The sequence below is a fragment of the Anoplopoma fimbria genome, chromosome 11 (assembly GCF_027596085.1).
Source record: "Anoplopoma fimbria isolate UVic2021 breed Golden Eagle Sablefish chromosome 11, Afim_UVic_2022, whole genome shotgun sequence".
NCBI classification, from domain to species: domain Eukaryota; kingdom Metazoa; phylum Chordata; class Actinopteri; order Perciformes; family Anoplopomatidae; genus Anoplopoma; species Anoplopoma fimbria.
The window spans coordinates 13,473,739-13,496,602 of record NC_072459.1 but is presented as its reverse complement, the minus strand read 5'-3'; the positions used below and the strand labels follow the sequence as shown (position 1 = coordinate 13,496,602).

At 42.2% G+C, this 22,864-nt stretch overlaps 1 protein-coding gene across 3 annotated transcripts; it reads right to left on the bottom strand.

The window, feature by feature from the left end:
* Nucleotides 1-775: 775 nt before the first annotated feature.
* olfm2a (olfactomedin 2a) lies at nucleotides 776-22,424 on the bottom strand. Of its 3 annotated transcripts, XM_054607836.1 has the most exons (7): nucleotides 22,287-22,424; nucleotides 19,577-19,583; nucleotides 12,180-12,310; nucleotides 6,244-6,399; nucleotides 4,185-4,404; nucleotides 3,198-3,304; nucleotides 776-1,462 (listed from the first exon to the last, which is right to left on the bottom strand). In XM_054607836.1, exons 1-7 carry the CDS (start codon nucleotides 22,422-22,424, stop codon nucleotides 788-790), a joined length of 1,434 nt encoding a protein of 477 aa, XP_054463811.1. In that variant the 3' UTR covers nucleotides 776-787. The 3 variants fall into 3 exon arrangements, with proteins under 3 accessions (XP_054463811.1, XP_054463809.1, XP_054463810.1); XM_054607834.1 differs by lacking the exon at nucleotides 19,577-19,583 and having other exon boundaries at nucleotides 12,180-12,329; nucleotides 22,281-22,424; XM_054607835.1 differs by lacking the exon at nucleotides 19,577-19,583 and having other exon boundaries at nucleotides 12,180-12,329.
* Between the last annotated feature and the right edge of the window lie 440 nt (nucleotides 22,425-22,864).

Below are 22,864 nucleotides of genomic sequence, written 5' to 3'. Positions count from 1 at the left end.
TTAATGCCCTGGCTTTTTTTCATATGGAATGTATTGGATGAAATGTTTTCAAATTTATGGTTTAGTGCAGCCCTGGAGGTTGACTCGTCAATATTCGCATGCTGTCACCTCATTATTTTGTGATTCAGCTGTGGTAGTAAAAGCCACTCTGTATCAGCGAGATAGACACAATTATTCCATTTAATTATTTTGAAACTGCCATTTAACATATTTTAGTAAAGTATTTTCGATTTCATGCTGAAAAACAACATAAATTTACTTCAAACACATTTACTATATAAGTATCTCAGGTATTGATGAACAACGAGGTATGAACACTTGCATGTCTTCTCCAATCAAAAATAAATACTAGTCTTAACTAAAAAAAGAAAAGTAACACCTGTTTATACATTTTTGGAAGCACCCACCTTGTACATACGTCCACGTTTCTTTGTTGTTCACCCCTCCAAAGTGACAATGAAATACAAACTCATAAATGGTAAAGATTTATATTTATTTCTCATCACAAATAAAAAGAACCATGCTTACTCATCACAGAAAGAAAAATAAGAGAAGCGCTCAGTCTTTGTATCTTTACCGACCTTGCAGCCGGAGTGGTTTTTTTGAGAATGTGAATAATAGCACTCTATGAAGATTGAAATTCTTTAAAAAAAAATCCAAGCCTATGCCCTTACACTGAAGCCCCCAACCCACACCACCCACACCCCGACCCACCTCCACCCAGCTCACTTGCCCCATGCCCGAACAATGATCACAGCATTATTTGAGTGGGTCAGTCAGAGGGCTCTTAATCCCCAGAAGTCTTAATAACCTGGAACAGTGTGACATTGTAGAGGACCTGGTGTCCGTTGTTCCAGGTGTACAGGACCCTCTCCCTGGGGTTGTAGTCCATCATGGAGATGTGGGAGTATTGATTGTGGAAAGGGATGTCTGTGTACTCGTAGCTTGATGTGTTGGTGTAGTAGGCAAAGTAGATCTTGGCACCAGCCAGGTGGGAGTTGGTGACATAAAGTGTACCGCAGATCATGAAAGACTCTCCGGCACTGCGCTTGGGAAAGCCCGTGTCCCAAGTCTGCAGCACTTCCAGACTCTGGGGCTCCAGGCGGCTGATGACAATGTTCCCAGCATTGGGGATGGTGGTGTAAACGGCCCACAGGCCATTCTCATCCGCCATCAGGTCGATGTCGGAGGAGCCGCCCCAGGAGTAGGGGAAGGTGTTGTTATAGCCGGCCCCGCTCAGGCTGCGCTGCACCAGCACACTTCGAGAACGGAAGTGGTACTTGATGATGATGTTGCTCTGGTACTTGTTGTAGTAAAGTGAGCCATTGTAGACCACATGACCAGTGCCCGCCCAGGGGTGAGGCAGCAGGTGTTGCACAAAGTTCTGCCCCTTCATGAAGTCATTCATTGTCCGGTATTCCAGGACACGCCTTCCCTTGAAGTAACCATCCATGGACCACACCTGTAGAGAGAAGAAGAGTGAATCCCATTGGGAAGAGGGAAAGAACTGAAGGAGATAATGAAAAGATCTAGAGGTTACAGGAGGATAATGTTATACTTGACACACCTCTCTGCAACAACACCGTGAGCAGTGTTTCATTATAGCCGACGGCGTTGCCCTGAGCAAAGTAAGCGTGTTGTGCGTATATGTGAATCTCTGCTTTTTTGTGTGCCTTCATGTGCATGTGAAGGAGAACTATTGATGTGTGGGAGTGAAGACGTTGCCTGCACTTTGCTGTCAACCAATGCCTGTGCTCCCTGGCCATTCCAGTCCACATTTACAGAAAAATCAATCCATTTAGCAGCTCTATCTTTTTCCTCAAGCACTCTCAGTGGATCTCTCCACTGACATGGCCCCTCTCTGGCTGCATCTCCCATCTCATTCCCTCAATGCTTCCGCCGAGGCACAGTTCAGCTTTTAATTGATTCAATTAAATTGCAGTTGGCTTGGATATTTATTTTATCCTTAACATATCAAGGAGAGCTTTGCTAAGATGTAGGTCTTGTTCTTCTGATGCACCACCCATCGTTTTTTCGCTTCTTTCTCTCTTTTCCTGCTCTTGCCTGCTTTCCAGGTGTAGAATAGGCACTTTCCCTCTATAACAATTCCACTGGGGTAAGAGCTAGTGTATGGGAGGAGACGGGGGAGGTGAGGTACAGCAGCTGAATTATGGAGAAGGGGGGGGATTATGGAGCATTAAGCATTGTTCCTCCCCTGCCTGCAAAATGAGTCCCTAGCTGAGCCAGGCTAAAGCTGTAGCACAATACCAGGTTTTTTTATTTGCTGTTTGGCTGCCAAATGTTGTTTCCCCTAATATGATTATCATGATTGGTGAGGGTGTTGATGTTATATTGTTGATGTATCTGGCTATTAATACAATCGGTGATTGATCTAAAGAGTCAAATATGATCTCAGCAAGTAAGGTGATTAAAGACAAAGATCAGGGCATTCAATCAAAGATATTGACCTTCTCTGTTGGCAATATCTATTTAGCCTCTTATGATACAGGGTGGGGATGAAAAAGGGCCATCGTCATCTGTCCTCTTAAACTTCATCAGTTTCAATTCTCCCCTGCAGATAGTTAATAATCCACTCTTTCACTTCTCCATCACCACCACCACTTCCTCCATTAACCAGGCCCCGCAATTTCTCTTAATTTTCTCCCTTGATTGTGTCTTTTTTTCCCCAACAGCTTCTTAACATATATCCGCCCAAATGAAACCACATGTCATATCTTATCAACTGAAGCCATTACTATATCATCTGGGTCCAGAGTATCTCAGCACACGCCTGGTAATTACCTCGGTGATTTAGAAAACCTTAGCCCAAACAACTCATTCATTTCTCCACTGATGATGAAGTGATTAATCAGCTGGAGTTGCAGTGACAAAGGTAGACAGGGAGAAGGAAACAGGATGCTATCCATCAGTGACTCAGCTTTGCATCCCCATTTCTCTCTCTGCCTCTCCTACCACAGAGCTCACGAGAAGTCCTACTCAGGCAAAACAGTCAATCAGTCACTGAAGTGTCGTGGCAGTGTTGCTGGGAGGGATATTTTTCCAATTGAGCAGCTTACAGAGTTGTTTGACAATGACTTTGGTCCTACTTTATCCTCTGTGTTTGTTGAACTATTATGTAGGAAGCAGGGATTAAACGGTTCCACTTCAGGGGTGAGCATAGACACAGAGGGACTTACTCTGTTGTCTGAGCTGGGGATCATGGTATCGGTCATCCAGGAGCCAAACCTTGACCCTGATGCACGAACTGTGATGGGATTACTGACCCCGGTCAACTTCCCACAGCCTGGAGGTCAAAGAAAGAGAAAGACGTAAGACGCCATATGAATATGAATATACTGTATGGAGGACTTAAGTATGTACTGTAACAATGCATACACCGATAGACACAATCAGACAGGGAACTGCAGTCATACAGCTAATTTGAAACATGGTGTTCCACTAGGCCTGGTTTAAGGCCCAGTATAGTTGCAATTAGTGTCTGTAAAAACATTCTATCACTTTATCACTGTTTGCATCTAACACATATGTGTCAAAGATGCAGCATTCTTCACGGCCATAGTATAAAATCACAATTTGCAATTATGCTGTGGGCAACTTCCAATAAATGTCAAGGGGAAATAAAAATGTGGCTTGGTTTGATAATTCATAAGATATATGCAAAAAAATATAGACTAATTAATAGATTTTTTTTCCCATCACTTAATAAATAGATAAATATAGATATGTGTGTGTAATTAATTTTTGTAATTATCTCTCTCTCTCTTGCTTTATGCAAATGCTGAACGGAAGACAATGATAAAACACTAATGACCTAAAGGCTAAACTCTTACTGCAGTCTTTTCTTGTTAAGTCATCAGTTTATATACGTGGGATTTTGTAAAATCATCAGTTTACATTACGTGAGAACACGATCAATTATTCATTTAGGCTTTCTAGGACAATTTTTCTTAATTTATGCGGACAATTCAAACACCAAGCAGAGTGGAATTGTTGACAATGCACAACAGGCTTTTGAGAATTGATAATCTTAATTTAATAATTTATTATTTTCTATATTGATGTGATCGATTAATTGTTTAAGTGCTACAATGATGTTTGAGAATTCATTCACATGAAACATTTAATGACAACCCACCCACAGCAATTTGCATATATATAAATACCTAGTTTCTGCATGCAGGAGTGAAGCCTGGTCTCCAGCAGCAGGACTCTCTGGCGCAGCTCCTCATAATCATAGGCCCCCATCTCTTCTTGGATGGCCATCAGCACCAAGGACAGATTCCTCACCTCCTCCCGAAGACGCAGGATCATCTTGGCGTCCGTCTTGTACTGTTCCAGCACTGGCAGCAGGGGGAGCAGCTGGGTCACCTTGTCTTTCAACTCCTAAAACAGTAATCACAGTAAAGGACAAATGGAATAGCACAAAGGGGTGGAGAAGATTAAACCCTGGGAGAATATGAGACGGGGGGATGAGGTCGACCACACTAGTCAGCCTAGGGGATTGTGTGCAGAGGAGCTAGCCCTTCAATCTTTGGCTGTTGCTTCTGGTTCGTAGATCATCTCTCAGTCAGAGCTCGTGCTGTAGCTGGGTCCTGGTTCATCTGTTCGACTTCTTAGATTCGTCATGAGATTGATATTTCAACTGCACCAATGTATAATTTACTATGACTTCGTGTATTACTGACTGTGGTACACACATTGAAATGGATTTATTTTTCTTTGGCTATATCTTATACTTCTGCATGCATCACTTCCTCTCTTCATATTTGCGCCCTTTATAAATATAGCAACATATTCACAGTAGGAGCTTTTTTTTTTTTCTGTATTGATCAAGTTTACATCCCCTTAAATGAAATGTTCAGGCTTTTTTGTATGAAGTGTAAGTAGATCGATTTTCATTTACAGTGTGTGGTTTAGAATGCCACTGAATTTAAACATGATTTTCAATCAAATGCACGTCTGTTTACTGTCTCAGCTGGTTTCGGGTGATTTTCAGCTACAGTAAGGAGCATGGTGCTGCTTGGGTGCAATCTTGCTCAATGACTCATGTGTTTAGAAGTAAAAAGAACAATGTGTCTTTAGGTAGGAGTGCAGGAAGCAGCATGAGATTCAGGCTGCCTGCTTGGAAGGTAGAAGGCTCAAGAGAGAAATAGGTGTATCAATAAAGTGGTGCCGCTACAGGAGGGGCTGTTTCCTCCTTGTTAAGGTTTATCGTAAATCTGGTGATGGAGCAGCTCTCAGCCCTGTGGCGCCACATCATAAATCTCATTTTCCCCTTTTCAAGCCGCGAAAATTCAGTCTCGTTAATCTCCCACACTCTGCCATTGGCAACTTTGAGCTGCACGCATTCATCAGCCAACCTGCTCTGGTCAAAACCTGCTCTTCTTTATTTTAAAATACTTTGTTCTTTATTTCTTTTAATTCTTAATCGGATCGCGGATGTGCATTCAGCGAAAGTCCTGGGATATAACGCTTACTATTCTGCATATTTTAGTCATCTGCAGGCTTTACTTTGGAATTGGCTTATTTATAAACATCTTCATTACCTCCATCTGACTGGCTTTCATAAAACACACTGAGAGCAAAACACAGCCATTAATGCGTGTCGCTGTGCCGAGGCAGGGTACCAGCGGTAAAGCACACTTAGCATTTATCGAGGCATCTTTTAATCAAACTATTTTATGGTCCATCTAATACCTGTAAGGGTGTGAGAAATGTGGAGAAAGCCAGGTCAAGACAGCAGGCTGACAGGATGACAAAAAGGCCTGCTGATAATGGCAGCTGAGCCTCAGCTTGTAGAGAGATAAGGTGGAGATAAATGTGAATATATGTGCCTGTTATTGAAGCGCATACACTAGAATGTTAAGTATATAGAGGGAAGAGAGACTGAGTGGAGAGAGAGGGGAAAGGATGCAAAGAGGGGAATACAGAAAAAAAAACACATCTCTTCTAGGTCCAAGAGTTATAATTCAGGACCATGTGAATTTGCTCTGAACATAACTCAGTGACTCAAAGATAGTTTGGATTGAATTTGTATATGTGGAGTCTATCGAAAGTCCTAGACATTTTTTATGATCTGTGAAGAGCGAAAGATATTGCAATCCATCTGCCAAAGTTTGGGCGCACATGGAAAGCAGTGCCTCATCTGAGAGTATCTGTGTTCCCTTGAGAATAATACACACACATGCAATGCTGTACAGGAAGTGACAGACAGCCAATTACCTGAAAGCCCTTTGGATTGAGGCTCCGGGGATTTTCAGAGGCCACCTTCAACTTTCCATCCACCACCTTCATTAGGCTCTCCGTGTTCCTTACATACTGTAGATCTCTGTACGTCCGCAGGTCCAGCACCTCCATTGACTGGCTAATGTTCTGAACCTGTCACCCACACACACACACAAACACAAACAAAGAAACACACATCAACACGTTTATTTGTTAGTGTTAATCTTTTGTTTTAACACAATCCCTCACTTCTCATCATACGCACAGGTCTAGTTTGCAATTAGAGCTGACCTGATTTACTTTATTAGTTGATCGGCTATTTGGATTTTCTCAAATGTGAATATTTTTTTTGTCTTCTATGGCAATAATCTGAATAATTGAAACTGAGATGAAGCGTTTGTTCGCTATTTGCTGACAGTATACAGACCAAACGATGAGTTGAGAAAATAACAGGAAGATTAATTGCTTATGAAAAAAATTCCATAATGTGGGACAACTCGATCTACACATTTCATTCAGTGTAAAATAACACTCTGTGAATCAACAAAATATAACTTGATGCCTTGCAGTCTATCACATTATCGGTTTGAATCTGACAGGAGCCTCCCAGACTCCCAGTATTGAGTGTTCCCATCTGGGTTGCAGTTAGTGAACAGTACAAAAATGCACAACAATGCAATGACGGCTCATGTCATTATGGGGTATGATTGTGGTCGGCATTATTGTACCTCGGCATGGTTCAAAAAGAAGGTTGCATCTGCCCTTATTGGCCGAAATAACTGATTTAATGCCCCACCTGACGAGGAGGCTGAGTGACATAAATCAAACACACCCAGGATGTTGATCCTTCTTCCAGGTGACTTCTGCTTTCACTGAGGAACTTTTAACTCCAGAAGAGGTCTGTTGTTTTTGATGATAGGCCTAATCCACGTCACTTTATGGAAGCGCAGTGGAACAAGTGAGGCTTTGGACTGGTTTATATTTTGCATCGGGAATGAACGAAACGAGCCAACACATTGAACCGAAGAGAGTGAGAAGAGTGTTTTGACGAATGTGTCCATAAACCACTTTATTTGCGTGCAAGAGTTTGTTTATCATGTTTGTTTATCTGCAGGACAACGAAATGTAAACAACGCTGCGCAACGTTTAAAGCCAGCTTTCTGTTACGTCATATCAGCAAAAACTAGCATCAGTTTCTGGATAACTTTAATGCGTGTCTTAACTCAGATACCAGTGGTGGAAAGTAACTATAAATACAATTACTACTTTTGTCTGACAGCTTTGGTCACTAGTCACTTTGCAGATTCTGAACAAATTATACAATTTTTATATCAATAAGGCTTTATTGGTCTCCAGGGGGTAATTTAAGCTACCCAGCAGAACGTACAGTAATAGATTGAATATTCAAAATCAACAATATACTGCAACATTAATGTTTTTTTGCATTACTATACAATAAAAGTTATTTGTCTATCAAAACAAGATGTTGTTTATCGCTCGATTCTAATCTCAAAAAGCATGTTTAATGTCTCAAAGTCTTCTGGACCCCCTACCTGACTATTGTTTCATCTTGTCACCTGTTTCACTAGGCCTACTCTTGAGGTTAAAGGTCTGGACTAATTGAGGGAGACTTTGCAATCCACAAGATGCACAGGATGCCGCTCAGACATGCGAGTACAACAAGAAACTAACTTATTGTTTTAAACCAACGTACCGTTGTGTTGCCTAGAAAAGTGTGTATCGTGTGTGTAGAAACTCTGTTTTTGCTTGTGTTTGTGGCTGAAGTCACTGTGGAGTTTATTTTAAAATCTTTTACATCTCTGTGTTTTCTGCTTTGGTGTTTGTTTATTCTGGTTTTGGTTCTACAAGAGGTGGAGGATTGTTTCCTTTGTTGCACCCGCCGTGGTGTCAATAGGCTTTTTATTTATTGTCTGCTATTTTTTGTTTAATTATCTCCGTTTTGTGCTCTTTTCTGGTTAATTCCAGGAAGGCTAGAGGAAGGCTGTTGTATATTTAGAAATGCTAATAACTTGTATCCACAGGCTGCAATGTGCTATCTATTAAAATGGAATTTGTTGTTGATTTGGACTTTAGGGCTCGGGCGGTGTGATGTTGTTTCGCTAGTGTCTACGTTGAAATTCAATGCAGTTTATTTTGTAACCCACAATGCAGGTCAACTGACTTGAAAACTCTGAAATGTGTGGATGTCTCAGTCAGCAAACTGCCAACCCCTCTAAGGTGTTTCCATAACTTTCACCAAGTGCATGCTGGGATGTCTTGCAGCTCCCCAGGGACTGATTTAGCATCATGTAAACAATAGGCTCATGTTGCAGTGGATGACAATTGAAGGGTTGTCGCAGCTTTTGAATTGTAAATTAGAAGCTTGAGTTTTGCATCCAGTATGAAGTAAAACAATGTCTTTTAAAGAATATATGTAAGCATAAAGAAAAGTTTTAGTCACATAAAACACACTGTTACCACCCCAAAACTAAATATATACAAAAAAGAGAATACACATGTGACACAATCCTAAATTATGCAATAAAAGCCAAGAGGTACCAAGTTAGGATCTCACATAGCTATCAAAACAGAAGGGTAGCAGGCCAGTACCATTATCACAGTGTACACAAGTTAATGGATACATACAAAATCTAAGGCAATGAAAAAATATAAATGTCACGGAGGTGCAAATATAATATCAAGTAGGTGTTTATCGAATCTCTGTTCTCCGTTTAGCACTATGTTTAATATTTTCTAGTACTCCGCTTGCTCACGCTTTGACAGCCCACTCTGTTGCTGCATAACCAGCCTACTGTTTCAAACACCCCCTCATCTCCTGCACGTTGCACTGAACTGGCCAGAAATCATCTGAGCATTGACAAATGTTGCAGGGCTGCGGTGCATATAAGCGGCTCACATGCACATATGTCCACCTACCCACATGATCAGACACCCACCCATACCGACACGCGCCACTGAAACTTCACTTGCACAGAAAATATTTATTCAAATCACTCTGAACAAAAACAAAAACAGTTCCAACTCTCAAAGGTCACAGTTTGACATAAAGTCTGTTTAGCACCAAATGCCTTGCTTGCTTACACTTTGACAGCCCACTCAATTACTTTGTGTCCAGCCTACACCCAACTCATCACCCACATGCCTCATGATCTGCCAGGGAATATTTGGTCAGAAAATATTTTCTCCAGCAATTAAAAACGTATTTGATAGCTACATATGGGACAGTTGGACAAATGTGTAATGGTAACCACCAGCCTGGAGTCTAAGGAAATGAAGCGCCATTGCCCTGGCCTGTGGTGGCAGTTGGGACTTCTCCATCCTCTGAGCGGTGATAACTGACCCACACTCACATAAATATACACAAACCAGGCATATCACGCTTTTTTTCTGGCTCCACACTCATACTTTCCATATTTCCAATCAGCCGCAGGTGCCCAGTGTAATGACTTACAATGGTTTGGTGTATTTGTGTGTATTTAGTCCAGACTGTGCTCCTTTTATTTCATCTCATCTAAGCTCAGTCAGTCGGACGGAGAGGTTAAAGGGCCATGAGGTGTTTTAAAGTCTTCGCCGTGAGCGTTCTCACACCACTGTCCTTCAGGACCAACTCTGCCCTGGATGGTATTTTGTCTGCCTTGCATAAAGCTGAATAGAGGCTTTTCCACAAGGCTGCTTTACATTCTTTGGTGGTTTTGACATTGTTAGCGCAACCTTGGCTTTCTGTATTAGAGAGAGCCTTTGTGGATCTGGTCCCTTCAAATAATTCCCTCACATGCACTGGGTTCAAATGAGGATGTCTTAGCGGTCATGGTGCTATTATGTGCACTTACACACAGACACATAATCTTTTAACTTGTGGCTTTTACTTCTGTGCAGCTCAGATAGAGCTGACCCCGGGTGTCCTCATTAGCCTGGGCTGTGGACTGTATGTGACGGGAGCACTTGGCTCTGAAAATTGGTGTCTTACAAGCTGGGTGTATGTAGGATAACATAAACTGTGTAATACAAAAAAACGATAAAGATATATTTGCAAAGGTATGTCAGAGAAACCTAATTTTGTGTATTGTCTTTTATGGTATTGTACCGATATACAATACAGCAACGTAAACTGTTTCCTAAAAAATGTTGAAATCTGAAACTTGTATGACACATGTGTTTTATAATATATATAGCTCTATATTTAAGATTAAACTGATTTTCACAGAGGAACATGCTCACTTTTTCAGTTGGAGAGCATTGGTTTAAACTGATTTTCACTGTTTTCTATGTCTTCACCCACTCAAAAGTTATGCTCTACAAGAAAGCTCACCACATTTACAGTAAACAACATCACCTTGCAATGTTGACAGCTCAAAAATTCATTCCACTGGCGGAAAGTTCAAAGAAAAATGAGCAGAAAACACCAATGAAAAGCTTATTATGTCCCTCAAAATTATTAAATTAGTGACCGTATACTATGCGCTACAGTACATGAGCAGTACTGATGATACTCGAAAGCCTACACAAACATATTCAACATTAAACACATTACATACTGCATGCACTATGTTTTAAAACTTAAAACATGCAGGAATAGTATTCTCTATAGGCTTTATATAATTCCTATCAAGACATACAGTGCATTTATACATTCACATAACTATGTGAACACAACCACTGTCTCTGAATAGCTTTATCAAGTTTGTTAGTTTCTCAGCCTGGATATGCCTTCTCTGTTGAAATATATACTTCTTTTGAAAGTATGTGTGAGTGTGGATTTTACTGTACGAACGTGTGCTTGAAACAGCAGCAGACAGAGACTGTCAGGGAAAAAGACAAACTTCAATGAGAATGAATGCAATATGTGTCTTATTGATCCACCAGGACCTATGAGCCTATTCAGCATCTCAATTTACCACCATCTCTACTCAATGTCAGCCCCTCCTGTCTCTTTTCCGCCTCTCTGCTCCAAGGCTCTCACTCGCTCTGTGGATCCACCCTCTCATTCACCCATTCGCTCCACAAAAAAAACAACTCTGCTGTGAATGAGCTGCCACAGCCCATCAGGCAAGGAAAGGCTGTTAAACATTAGTTCTCTGGTTTTTATTATTTTGTTTGTGAAGGAAAGTGGAGGAGAATGAAAAGATGCCAGTCCATTTCAAACCACCAATCAATGCAGTGGCAGACTGGATAGACAACAAGAAGCCCTGGATAACCTGCAAGCAGAAGTCCTCTTCTGCCAGATCTGTTTGTGTTAATGCACTAGCCACTAGCAGGAAATTACATTTGCATGCACTGCACTGTAGATCAATAATACTCCATGTAAATGAAACATAGATTTATTGTCCATTTGCAGAAACAGTGTAGCGTGCTTTAGGGTTTCATGTGTGGACACGTTTTTGTATGTCATGACATTTATTTGTCAAACATGACACAAGTATTCACAAAAAAGAGGAAGACTGAATGAGCTCAAGTCTGAGTGTATATTTTCAGTGTGTGCATCATTCAGCATTTTATGTAACTAAGCAAACAAAGCACTTACTATATTAACTGATTGGTTAAACAGTTTTCTTAATTGTTGGATTAAGAATGGATTGGAAAATGGATTTATAATTATAAAAGAAACATTAGGCTGCTAAGGCTCACTAAGTCAAATTCCATGGGCGAGTTTAGGACATTTCTCTTTCTCTAAAGAAATTCATGATTAAGCAGCCCTGTGGCTCCAAAAAATAATAGTTCAAACAACAATGTCTTCTGATTGGCGTGATATCCATCTGCAAAACTGTGGGGTAAAGGGATTGAGACTATTCACTTCAGCAGCCTGTATGTGACAGACGGCGCCAGACACGAAACACAGTGCGGTGTGGCAGATTTGTGTGTCTGCGTGGGTAACAGTCGAGTCTGAAAGTGAGTGTGTTATTGACAGCTGTCACCTTCTCCATGAGCTGGCGAAGCTGCCTGCTGCGTGGGTCGCGGTTACACATGTTCTGGGCCGGTGCGACCACGGTACAGATACACTTCCCATCTGCGTCCTGCGCCGAGCTGTAGATCTGCCAGCCCTCCTCTGGGCTCGGGTACAGAGCCTGCAGAAACATAGAGACGTGTATATATATATTTTAGACAAAGAGGGAAAAAAATGGTTGCTTCTGTCTACTGTTGTTTATCTACATTGCTACCAAGTGGGCTTTTCAAGATGCATAAGAGCAGACAAGATATTTTATTCTGCCAGCATGTATCAACAGTAATCTGAAGAGTGTTCAACCCTTACAAAACATTTCTAAATGATAAATGTATTTAATACTTGAAAGTGTTGTAGAAAGTGTTTGGAGAAAAAAAAAAAAGATTTTAATACATTCCATATCGTGATTAGTTGTGCCCATTCTGTCATCATACGTTAGAGGCAAAGTCATCATTTCTCCATGGCATTCTCTTCCTCTTTTGCAACCCTGTCAAAAGTTACTCTTCCCCAAAGGCAATTAATGGCAATTGATCCCTCCAACTACTCAGAATCACTTGCAGTCTAATTTTAGTATGAACTGGAGAGCAACAGAGGGAGAGAGAGAGAGAAGCCAGAGACCAACAAAGGTGGCGCTCACAGCAGGAGAAAACAGGAGAAGAGAGAGATGGAGGATAGAAGAGTCAGACAGAGAAAAATAAGCAGAGACAGTTGCAGATTAAGATAAGACCAGAACATTGGTGGAAAACACAAACGGAATAACAGAGAGAAATGAGCTCCATGGAGGATGAAGAAAGACAAAGACAGACGGGAGGACAATTGAGGTTTCAAAGAAACAAGGAAGAGGGAGGGATCAGGCCGGGCTGTGAGAAAACAGAGCATCTAATAAGTTTGGACACAGAGAGGAAATGGAGCTATTTGGGATCGATAATGCAGCCCGTAACCAGTGGAGGAGGGGCGAGGCTGAAAGGATGGATGTCTCTCTCTGACTAATCCAATCAAAAGTAGTGCTGCGCGCTTGCAAGCACACGCACATGTACACACAGTTTACGCAAAAAGGCCCTGGCCAGGACGATCCATTCATTCACGCCGCGTCTACACACACTCAGCATATAAAGCAAAATGTAATGAGAGAAGGAGCAGCCATTTTTTAGTGATAAAATTAAAGACCCATCCGCATAAGTGGAAGGAAAAAAAGGCTGGATATAAAATCTTGTGGCTCGGCGCCGCTCCCCTGCTTTCCTCCGAGCGGTGTTGTGCGGTGCTCTCGTCTCCTTGGGTCGGGGGGGATCAGATTAAAATGTCTTGGGGGACAGAGGGATTGTGTGATTGGAGTGTAAAGTAGCAACCACCCTGCAAGCCAATGTGCTCACTGTCACATCTCGTCACTCCTGCCAATCCCTTGGCACCCCAACCCCCTCTCTCCCTTCCCTCTCCTTCCTCTCGCTGCTTTTCCTTCTTCCTCCTCGCACTCTCAGAATGGGTGAATTTTAAATCTGACTTACTCCAAATGAATTGCGGCCAACAGACTATAGCAACGTTAGCGACTCAAACAGGCTGTAATGTCAACCATGACAATGATATTATACATTCTTTTCATATTTCATCATGTTTCATTATTTTCTAGGTATATTAAGTCACCTCATGCATTTTTAAAAAATGAATACATCTAAATTTAATTAAAGGTAAGGAGTAATATTCTATTCATATTTTCTATTACGATATACTTAGTGATATGATGGCGGCTGTGGCGTAGTGGAGAGCAAGGTAGTTCTCCAATCAGAGGATCGGTGGTTCGATACCCGGCTTCGGCAGTCGATGTGTCCTTGGGCAAGACACTTAACCCCAAGTTGCTCCCGAAGGCTTGCCATCGGTGTGGACTGGATGTTGTATGAATGTTAGTTAGAGTCTGATGGTGGCACCTTGTATGGTAGCCTGTCATCAGTGTGTGAATGGGTGAATGATATGTAATATACTACTGATTGTAAGTCGCTTTGGATAAAAGCGTCTGCTAAATGACTGTAATGTAATGTAATGTAATGATATTTCAGTGTGACAGACTGACTGTTTGCGCACTCTCTAAATTATTATTCTATTATTCTTAATATTGATGCATATGCAATTCAGTGTGCAGACAGTTCCTGCAGTGACTTGCACAGTTTTTTTTCTGTCAGTCAGCACCATTCTTATCAATAGTCTTCCTTCTTTGAGGCAATCCAGCTTCTGAAGGCTGTTAGGTGGAGAGACGACGGAGGTCTAAAGAGGCCAGAGTTGGAGTTATAACAAGACAAAAGAGGCGGTCTCCACAGCGAGGCCTTCTCCAATTTCTTTCAACCGCATCTGACTGTCTATTTCATTCTGCCATTGCCTGAGGGAGAGATTCTACTCCTCTGTCTGCTTCTTGGCCCACATCTCACTCACTGTCAGGACTTGTGATTTATTGCAACACGTGTGTGTGTGTGTGTGTGTGTGTGTGTGTGTGTGTGTGTGTGTGTGTGTGTGTGTGTGTGTGTGTGTGTGTGTGTGTGTGTGTGTGTGTGTGTGTGTGTGTGTGTGTGTGTGTGTGTGTGTGTGTGTGTGAACGTTTAAGTATTTCTGTGAGCATAACTGTTTGTAAATATTGGCTGTTGTACATGCAAAAACAGCACATATGTGCATTTTTTGTTCATGCCACATTTACAAGATTGAAATCTTGCAGATTTTATTAATGTATACATTTGGACATGAATTGTAGACTGCAGCCACACTACTGCTCTGCACTACTGGATTGTTGGGCTTTACGCATGATTACTGCGGGACTGTAGGAGAGCATATGCAATGGCTGCTACGATACTGTGGACGTGTGTGGTGGATCTTCTCAGCGGCTTCTCATTACAGTTCATATCCTGTGGTGTTAACAGGTGGAGGTTCGCTTGCCTGAAACAGCAAAATCCACTTATGTTACTCTGAGGGTATGTGCAGCCTCCTGCATTCAATAAAACGACCTCATATTCATACAAGGGGGGCTGTCTGCCTACACACTAGATATTCACTTTTGGTTAAGAAGGATTATTTTATACGGATGCAGAAGTGGGCATCAATATTTCATATAGCTATCAGCCTGAAAGGGAGCCACAGTTGATGTCACACTGACTTTGTATGATATGTTACATAGTGGGCAGTTATAGGCAAGATGTTCAAAATTCAACAAAGTAATATTGGAGGCATGTCAGCTCCATTATCATACTGCTTTCTTCATTTTCCAACATGTTTAAACTCATGCTGTGCGCCTCATGTGCTTTCGCCCAAGCCAGGGAGTTTTCACAGCATCACATCTTCTCCTCTCTTCATTAATGTTTCATAAATGCTGGGCTGAAATTAAGAGCTTATTTGAAACAGTTCCAATTTCATTACCACCCACCTATCCATTCTGCACTAACTTCCCCATTCTGGACACAGTAGCAGTTTCGAGAGCAGGAGGGCAGAGGTAATTCTTAAATGCAAATGTGCTCTGTCCCTATATGCTGTGTGCATCAGCCAGCTTGGGGAGATCTATATATATCGACTCTCAAATGCATCTGACCTCCCGGGGCGCAAGTAGTAAACTTGAATATGTTTTGGAACCCTGTTAATCTATATAAATATGATTAATATGATTAAGTCTCCTCTGTTCATTTAACATAGTGCTCACACCATTCAGCCTATCAGATATGTCATTATCATGGGAAAAACAACTTCCTCAATATCTAATGACATACAGAAAAATATTCAGGGAGTGCAGAGTGGAATATACAGAATAATATTCAGGGTGTGCAGAGTGAAATGAATGAATAATGTTTGCATACAGCAGGCAGGTCAGGCATCAGAGTGTTAATGTTATATAATTGTGCATAGTGGTGATACCATAACCTGTGCTATCAGTTGTGGCTAGCTGGGGGTACTTCAGGTCTGGGGGGGATAATCCTCTCCTCCCAGACGCAGAGAGTGATTTCAGGAGAGAGGAGGTGTTCTTTTCACTCTCCCAGAAATTCACCCATTAGATGTGAGGGATGAAATAGAATATGTAAGTGCCAGATTTGAAGCTGTCACAGTCATGGCTGCCATGCAAAAGCCAATTAGGGAAGAAGACGGCAGCAATGAAAACAATAGGAGACCGCAGAGGGTGAGAGAGATGAAAAAATCAATTGGGCTTGCTGCTCACTAAAAGGAAAATTGCTCTTTTAGATTTCTGGCCTGCCCCTTTTGCGCCAACGCAGGGTTCCCTGGGTTCCCATGACATCACAACTGACAGCCTGTCCCTATATAGTCCCGCATCCACCGCTGGCATATCCTCAAACCAAAACCTTTCAACAGAAAAACAATAAAAGTGGGATTTACTAATACACTGATAGGAAGAGTTGTGGTTTGAGAAAGGCTGACTGGGAGGAGAGAGATGGCTCTAATTTCCTCTAGCTTAGTTTAAACACTGCCCAGTTACAATGCTGAATGACAACTTCCGTGAAATGTGTGCTGAGAGTGGGGAAGAGGAGATGAGATTAGAGGGTGTTGCCATTACTAAGCGAAAAAGTAGTAACCAAATGCGACTCCCACACTCCTCCTCTGCCTCGTGTACACTGCAGAAAGAATAGACCAGACCGTGGAGTTCAGGTTCAACTATTATGAAACTAACTAACCATCTTTTGCTTTTACCCGAGCGCTTCCTCCCAGTGCAAAGACAGAGTCAGAACCCTTGCGTTGTTAATGACTAACAAAGTTCAGAGGGATTATCCAATTAGATATTCGAGCTGGTGGTATCACTGTCGAGAGTTGCGGGATGGACTTCCTCTGGCGTTTCATTAGACCGATCCTGGAGCTGGCTACTGTGAAGCCAGAGCTAAATGAGATCATAAATCTACCGCTCCCTACTTTATGAGCATGACGGGAAGTCTATTAGAACTTTCAAAAGCAGCAGGCAGCTGGGGCAAACAGGCAGAGGCAGGCGCAAGTCCTGAGATATGGAAGAGAGCTGACCACTACACGGTGACCTGAGTTTGCCATCGCATGTGAGAGAATGCAAGGCCACGGAGGACGGCTAGTGTAAGAACAGAAGGACTGAGATAAAGTTGTAAAGAGAGGAAGAAAGAAGCATTGTGAGAATGTAAGATGCGTTAAAGAGAGATAGTGTGAGAGTAAGGATAACAAATTAAGATATGTGCTCCTGATAGAATATAGAGATTGATTACGTTTCCATCCCCCAACTTTGTTCATCCAAGTTCTAAAGCTTCACTTTCTTTTCCACTCTTTCCCTCTGTAGACTTGTGTTTTATGCCAGACGTTCCACAGCAAAGTAGTAACATCTATCCCTGCTACACAGAGCTCAGACCTCTCTATACTATGGCCAAACGATCAGATCTCATATTTCAAATTTGCTGGATATTGCTTTAATTCAATGCCCCCCCCCCCGTTCAAATGAACAATCATTCAATGCTCAATGCACAGGCCAGCTGCTGGCCTTCACAATAAAACTCAATGAGGACTCCTAGTGAAGTCCCTGGTCTCTCTTGTGCCCAAAGAAAACCGATTACCACAATCAGCGCAGCGTGGTTGCCAGTCAATAATATGACTCATAAAGTCATCATGCCCCTCTCACTGCTGCCTCCTTTTCCCTCCCTGCTGCCTCGCACTCTCTCCCACTCCATCACTCCCGTGACTGCCACCCTTCCTGCGTGGCGTCCTGCTTGCTTCCCATCTGCACCTCACTCGTTCCAATCCGGATAACACTTGCATTGTCAGTATGGGTGGGCAGATGCGTCAAGCCTTTTTTGGGGTTTTTTGTAGTCGGGGGCTCAGTTGGAAAACTCTTGGAGAAGTGAGAGAAAATTACACCCACCAATGCTCAGCCCTTATGAGCTACAACTTTATACATTTTGGAGCAGGCTGCTAGTGCCATGCCAGGTGCCTTGGTGTAAAGCATTTGGCATCCACTCTGTTAGACAGTTACAAGATAGTTCTATCACTGTAGCTGGTGTTAAATAGAGGAGGGAGTCGAGAATGGCAGGGTATCTGGTGTGAGAAAACACTGCATAAACTGTTAGAAAACAGTCAGTGGTCCAATGGTGGAAAATATGGATTGCAGAAGAGTGTGAATTGTGAAATCATCAAATTGCTTTTGAAGGGCAAAGCGATGATTCAAGTTCAGTTGGATTGAAATTACACTCATAATGGCAAATGAACCATTTCTAATGCCTGATTATAAGACCAATTATAGAGTCTGGGATCAATACTGCTTTGTACACAGTCTGCCACACAATTAGCTCATGGATCAAAACAATTTACAATGATATTACAAGATTGGATATCACGTTGACTAAAGGTAGTAGAGGACACCTGTCAGGGACTGAACGCAAATCAAATTTGGTTAATAAACATTAAAGCAAAGTGCTCAAATAAAATTCCGCAGCAGTGTTTAATCTTGAATCCATAGCCAAGAATCAATCTTTACAATGTGCTTTATTGGATTGCACAGTGGATGTGTTAAAGTTTACAGTCCCACATGCTGACAGACAGAGGCTGGGCGACCCCAATCAGATTCGGAGCCGTGCCTCTTTGTTCTCTGCCATTTGTTGTTCCACGCTCCCCTTTGATGGTGAGAATATTCTCTTCACTCTTCTGCCTCGCAGTTTTCTTATTTTAGATATGGAAAGGAGAGTCACCACACAAATACTGTGTTGTCTTTCATTGCAGTATTATGGGTTTACAACCCCAGCATGTAAAGTTTTATGATGTATGTATGCATATCTTAACACATACAAACAAAACCTGTTTATTAAATTAACTATAATGTGCGAGTAATCCTTTATTTAAACACTGTGTCTGTCAAATTAGACCGTGGGCAGGTACTCCTGAAGTGGTTTATGTCTTATTATTGCTGTAAAGCAGACATTATCTTAATATATTCTACTTTGGCTGTAACTTGTAGAGCACACCAAGGCTCAATTCTTGAACTAATCATGTTTTTTTTATATATATACTGCTTACTGCTGGGAAACTTCTGTCTCTCTGACCATACTGACATAAATTATGCCTTGCATTTCAGGTGGGTGGCTCAGAATTCACTCCAGCTAAAATGCAGATAAAACAACATGTATTGTAGAATTTATTTTATCTTTGTTTAAATTCTCTGGACAGAAATCAATAAATTGAACTCTGACAAATAAACACAAAAAATGGTATCTGTGGCTGTCACAGGATTATAATAAAACCACCTACCTACCTGCACACACTCTGCCCGCTACCGGAGTCTTGCAAGCCTATAGCTTGACAGCTGTGAGTACTTACAATAGCTATGTAAATGATAATTTTGGGATTTTGGCTTTTGAGGGAGGCCTGAAGGGACGGGCTGTCGGTGTTGCTGACTTGGTGACTTTTCTTGCTAGATTCAGTGACTTTTAGAGTTTGTGCTGTTACTTTCATTGAAAAAGAGTTGGCAACACTGGGCTGGCTTTTTTCAGTTGGATAATTTTTCAAATCTAACTTATTCTTGCTGGTTTCTCCAATGTTACCTACCCAAGCTTTAACGTGTCATAAAAAACACATTTGGCAGTGTCATGAATGTGTCCACGATTTAAGATGTTACCTTTGAAATTATTTAAGCTTTGGAAAGTAATGTTAGAAGACCAATTTAAGGTTTATTCTTCCACTTAAGGAATATTAATTTAGATAGATTAATAATGCATTTCTTATTAAGTGATTATGCATAAGATGTTGTGTGTGCACAGTCTGGCATGTCTACAGCTTATCTTGGCTTGATCATCCAGTGCAGTCACACCAGTTCCATGCAAGTGTTAGGTTGGGCTCTTCCGCTCATTAAGGAACACGGTTTTCTACTATCCAGATGTGTACAAGCATCCGGGCAGTGTTGTGCTCGGTGCCATCGCAGGCAGGCACATATAAACTCAGTCAGCTGTGTTCTTAGTTCAGCTGGCTAGGCACAGCAAGCAAGTGAAGCAGACTTTGCAAATAGCTCTGAGCTTGGGAGAATATGGGACGCAGCATGCATGGATGCCATGGGGGGGAGCAGCCACGCAATGCAATGGCCACTGGCACGCTAGCACCACATTGTCACAGTGATTGTCTTTGATTAGCTCTCTAAACATTGTGTGAGTCATGACTGCTTCTAAGATCATCACAGGCAAATGTCTCATTAATAGTGATGGCACTTTGAGGCGGGATTTTACATTAAAGTTTTATTCGCTGCCATTGTTTATGAGAGGAGATTATTCCTGTTTCAAAGCAGAGACATTTCCCATCACAACAGGCTGTTATACTGTAATAATCCCTGGCACAATCAAACTGGCTCATCAGCTTTGATGAAATCTTCGGCGAAATGAACTTCAATGGCAGCCTTTTTTCCTCTATGGTTGTGAATGAAAGTTGCCTGAAAGAAATATATATCCACTCATAATTATGTATAATGTGTTATTGCAGCCAGTCTTTGGAAATTCAAATGTTAAGGCTTCTAGTCATGAGTCATGATAGAATGAGTTTACTGAAAAGAAACATTTTTGATTCCCCTTGACCCTGAGCAGGATAAGCAGCTATATAAAAAATAAATGGATGGCTTATTCAGGCTATACCCCCTGGGGGAAAGGTGGGTGTTCAATAGGATTATAGAGTTTAGTGCTGTAAATGATTCATACATGCTTTGCACTCTGACATTGTTGCAGGGATTAGATTCTGATTTTACTCTGATTTTGTACTCTTTGTAAAAAATGAATGAAAACGCTTTTAGCTAGGTGCTTGACATTTTCACGAAGGTAACACTCTGCTAACATGCCTTTTTCTAAAAAGACGACGTTTGAAACCAAAACCTCACTGCAACACCAAGTAGGCATAAAGCGAGAGATTGATGTTTTAACGAACCGTTAAAAAATGATAAAACTCTTCTTCAAACAGATGGACCTTCACCCCTGAGACAGGAATGCCTAAACATAGTCAGGGCACAGATTAAAAAACACATACGCAGGCAAGCATGCACACACACACACACACACACACACACACACACACACACACACACACACACACACACACACACACACACACACACACACACACACACACACACATCCATCCAGATGGTCGTAGATCTCTTGGGACGTTCAATTTCATCCAATAATTTCAACAGACCAGGGCATTTCTTAAATGGGTAAGGTGCCATAAAAACACACTCAGGATAGATTCAGAGGCAATCATTAACCGCTGATGAACCAGAAAATATCTAATTTATTGGACTGCTTGACATTTCTCATCGTCTGCCTTACCTCCCTTTAGCACACTGAGACAGACAGACACATAAAACTGGTGTGTGAAAACAAACTTCTGTGTCAACAAAATTGAAATATACAATCTTAACAAAGAACATAACCAAAACTGTCCTTTTTTAAAAGTAACAAACACTTCCAATGCCTTCTCCAAACCTCTCTGACCTCCCTTCATGCTGGAGTGTTATTTGAGAAGGATGAAAGGATTTTGAGACAAACGGAGCGAAGCAGAAATAAGACGTACTCAAAATCTGTAACATTGTCTCAACCTCCACGTCTTCACCATCACCTCTGAATCTGAGCACCATCCTTCCCACCCTGGAGGTGACTGACAGATGGGATCAGCCTGAACATCAGTCAGAAAAGCTCTCTACCTCCCGTCACCGGGCAAAAAACATATGATTTACCACGGCCGTTCACGCTGCGTCCCCTGCCTCTCAGAAGCCCACAATTTAAATTATTCTTAATGTGACTCGCACACCAACATGTTCATCCTTCACGTTTGGTTGAAACACATTCACGTCTAACTCCTTCATCTTACTCTTATTGAGACATTACAGCCTTTTAGACAGACTCTTGCATTCCCTCTCCCATCTGCACACCCCTCTCTGAAACCCCTCTGCTGTTAGTTAAACATACAGACACACACTAACTTACATGCTTGTATCTTTCCGATTCTTAACTATCTCCCTTAGCCATCTGCTGTGTCACTATCTTTCATTTCTTTCTTTCTAACATTCACAGCCGACAAATTTTACAGTGCACACACACAAAAAAGCGAAGTGAGTCATACGCACGCTGACAATCCTCTCCGAGGTGCCCCCTCTGGAGATGGTGGTCCCGTTGAGTCCCACCAGAGAGGGCAGAGTCTGAGACATCCAGTTGGTCACCATGGCCATGGTGCTGAGCACCGCCCCGATCTTTAGCATGGGAACGCTCATGTTCGCTCCCAGTGGGGGCCCCCCGGCGCAAACGGCCCTACAGCCGGTCCCTAGCCCTGCCCTGCCCTGGACCTCGGCTCCAGTCAAACCCCTCTGTGCTCCAGACAGCCCAGGCAGGGATCCAGGCCAGTCAGCTTCTGCCTCAACCCGAGCAGCTGCAGAGCGCCCCAGAGCTGGTGAAGCACAGACTCCACACTCACACACCACCGGCTCAATCAGAGGGACAGCCAGAGAACGGTTAGACGAGAGCAGCTCACGTCCAACAGCATCACGCTGGAATCTTCCCTCTCGGAGTGACTGCCTCAGTCTCACCCCCCTCCCTCTCCCTCACTTCCTCACTCTACCCTTATCTCTCTCTCTCTCCCTCTCCCTTCCCTCTCTTCCTCAAGATGCAGAGCTGCGCATTGGCTGCCTCTCTGTCTCGACCCCTCCCAATCAGC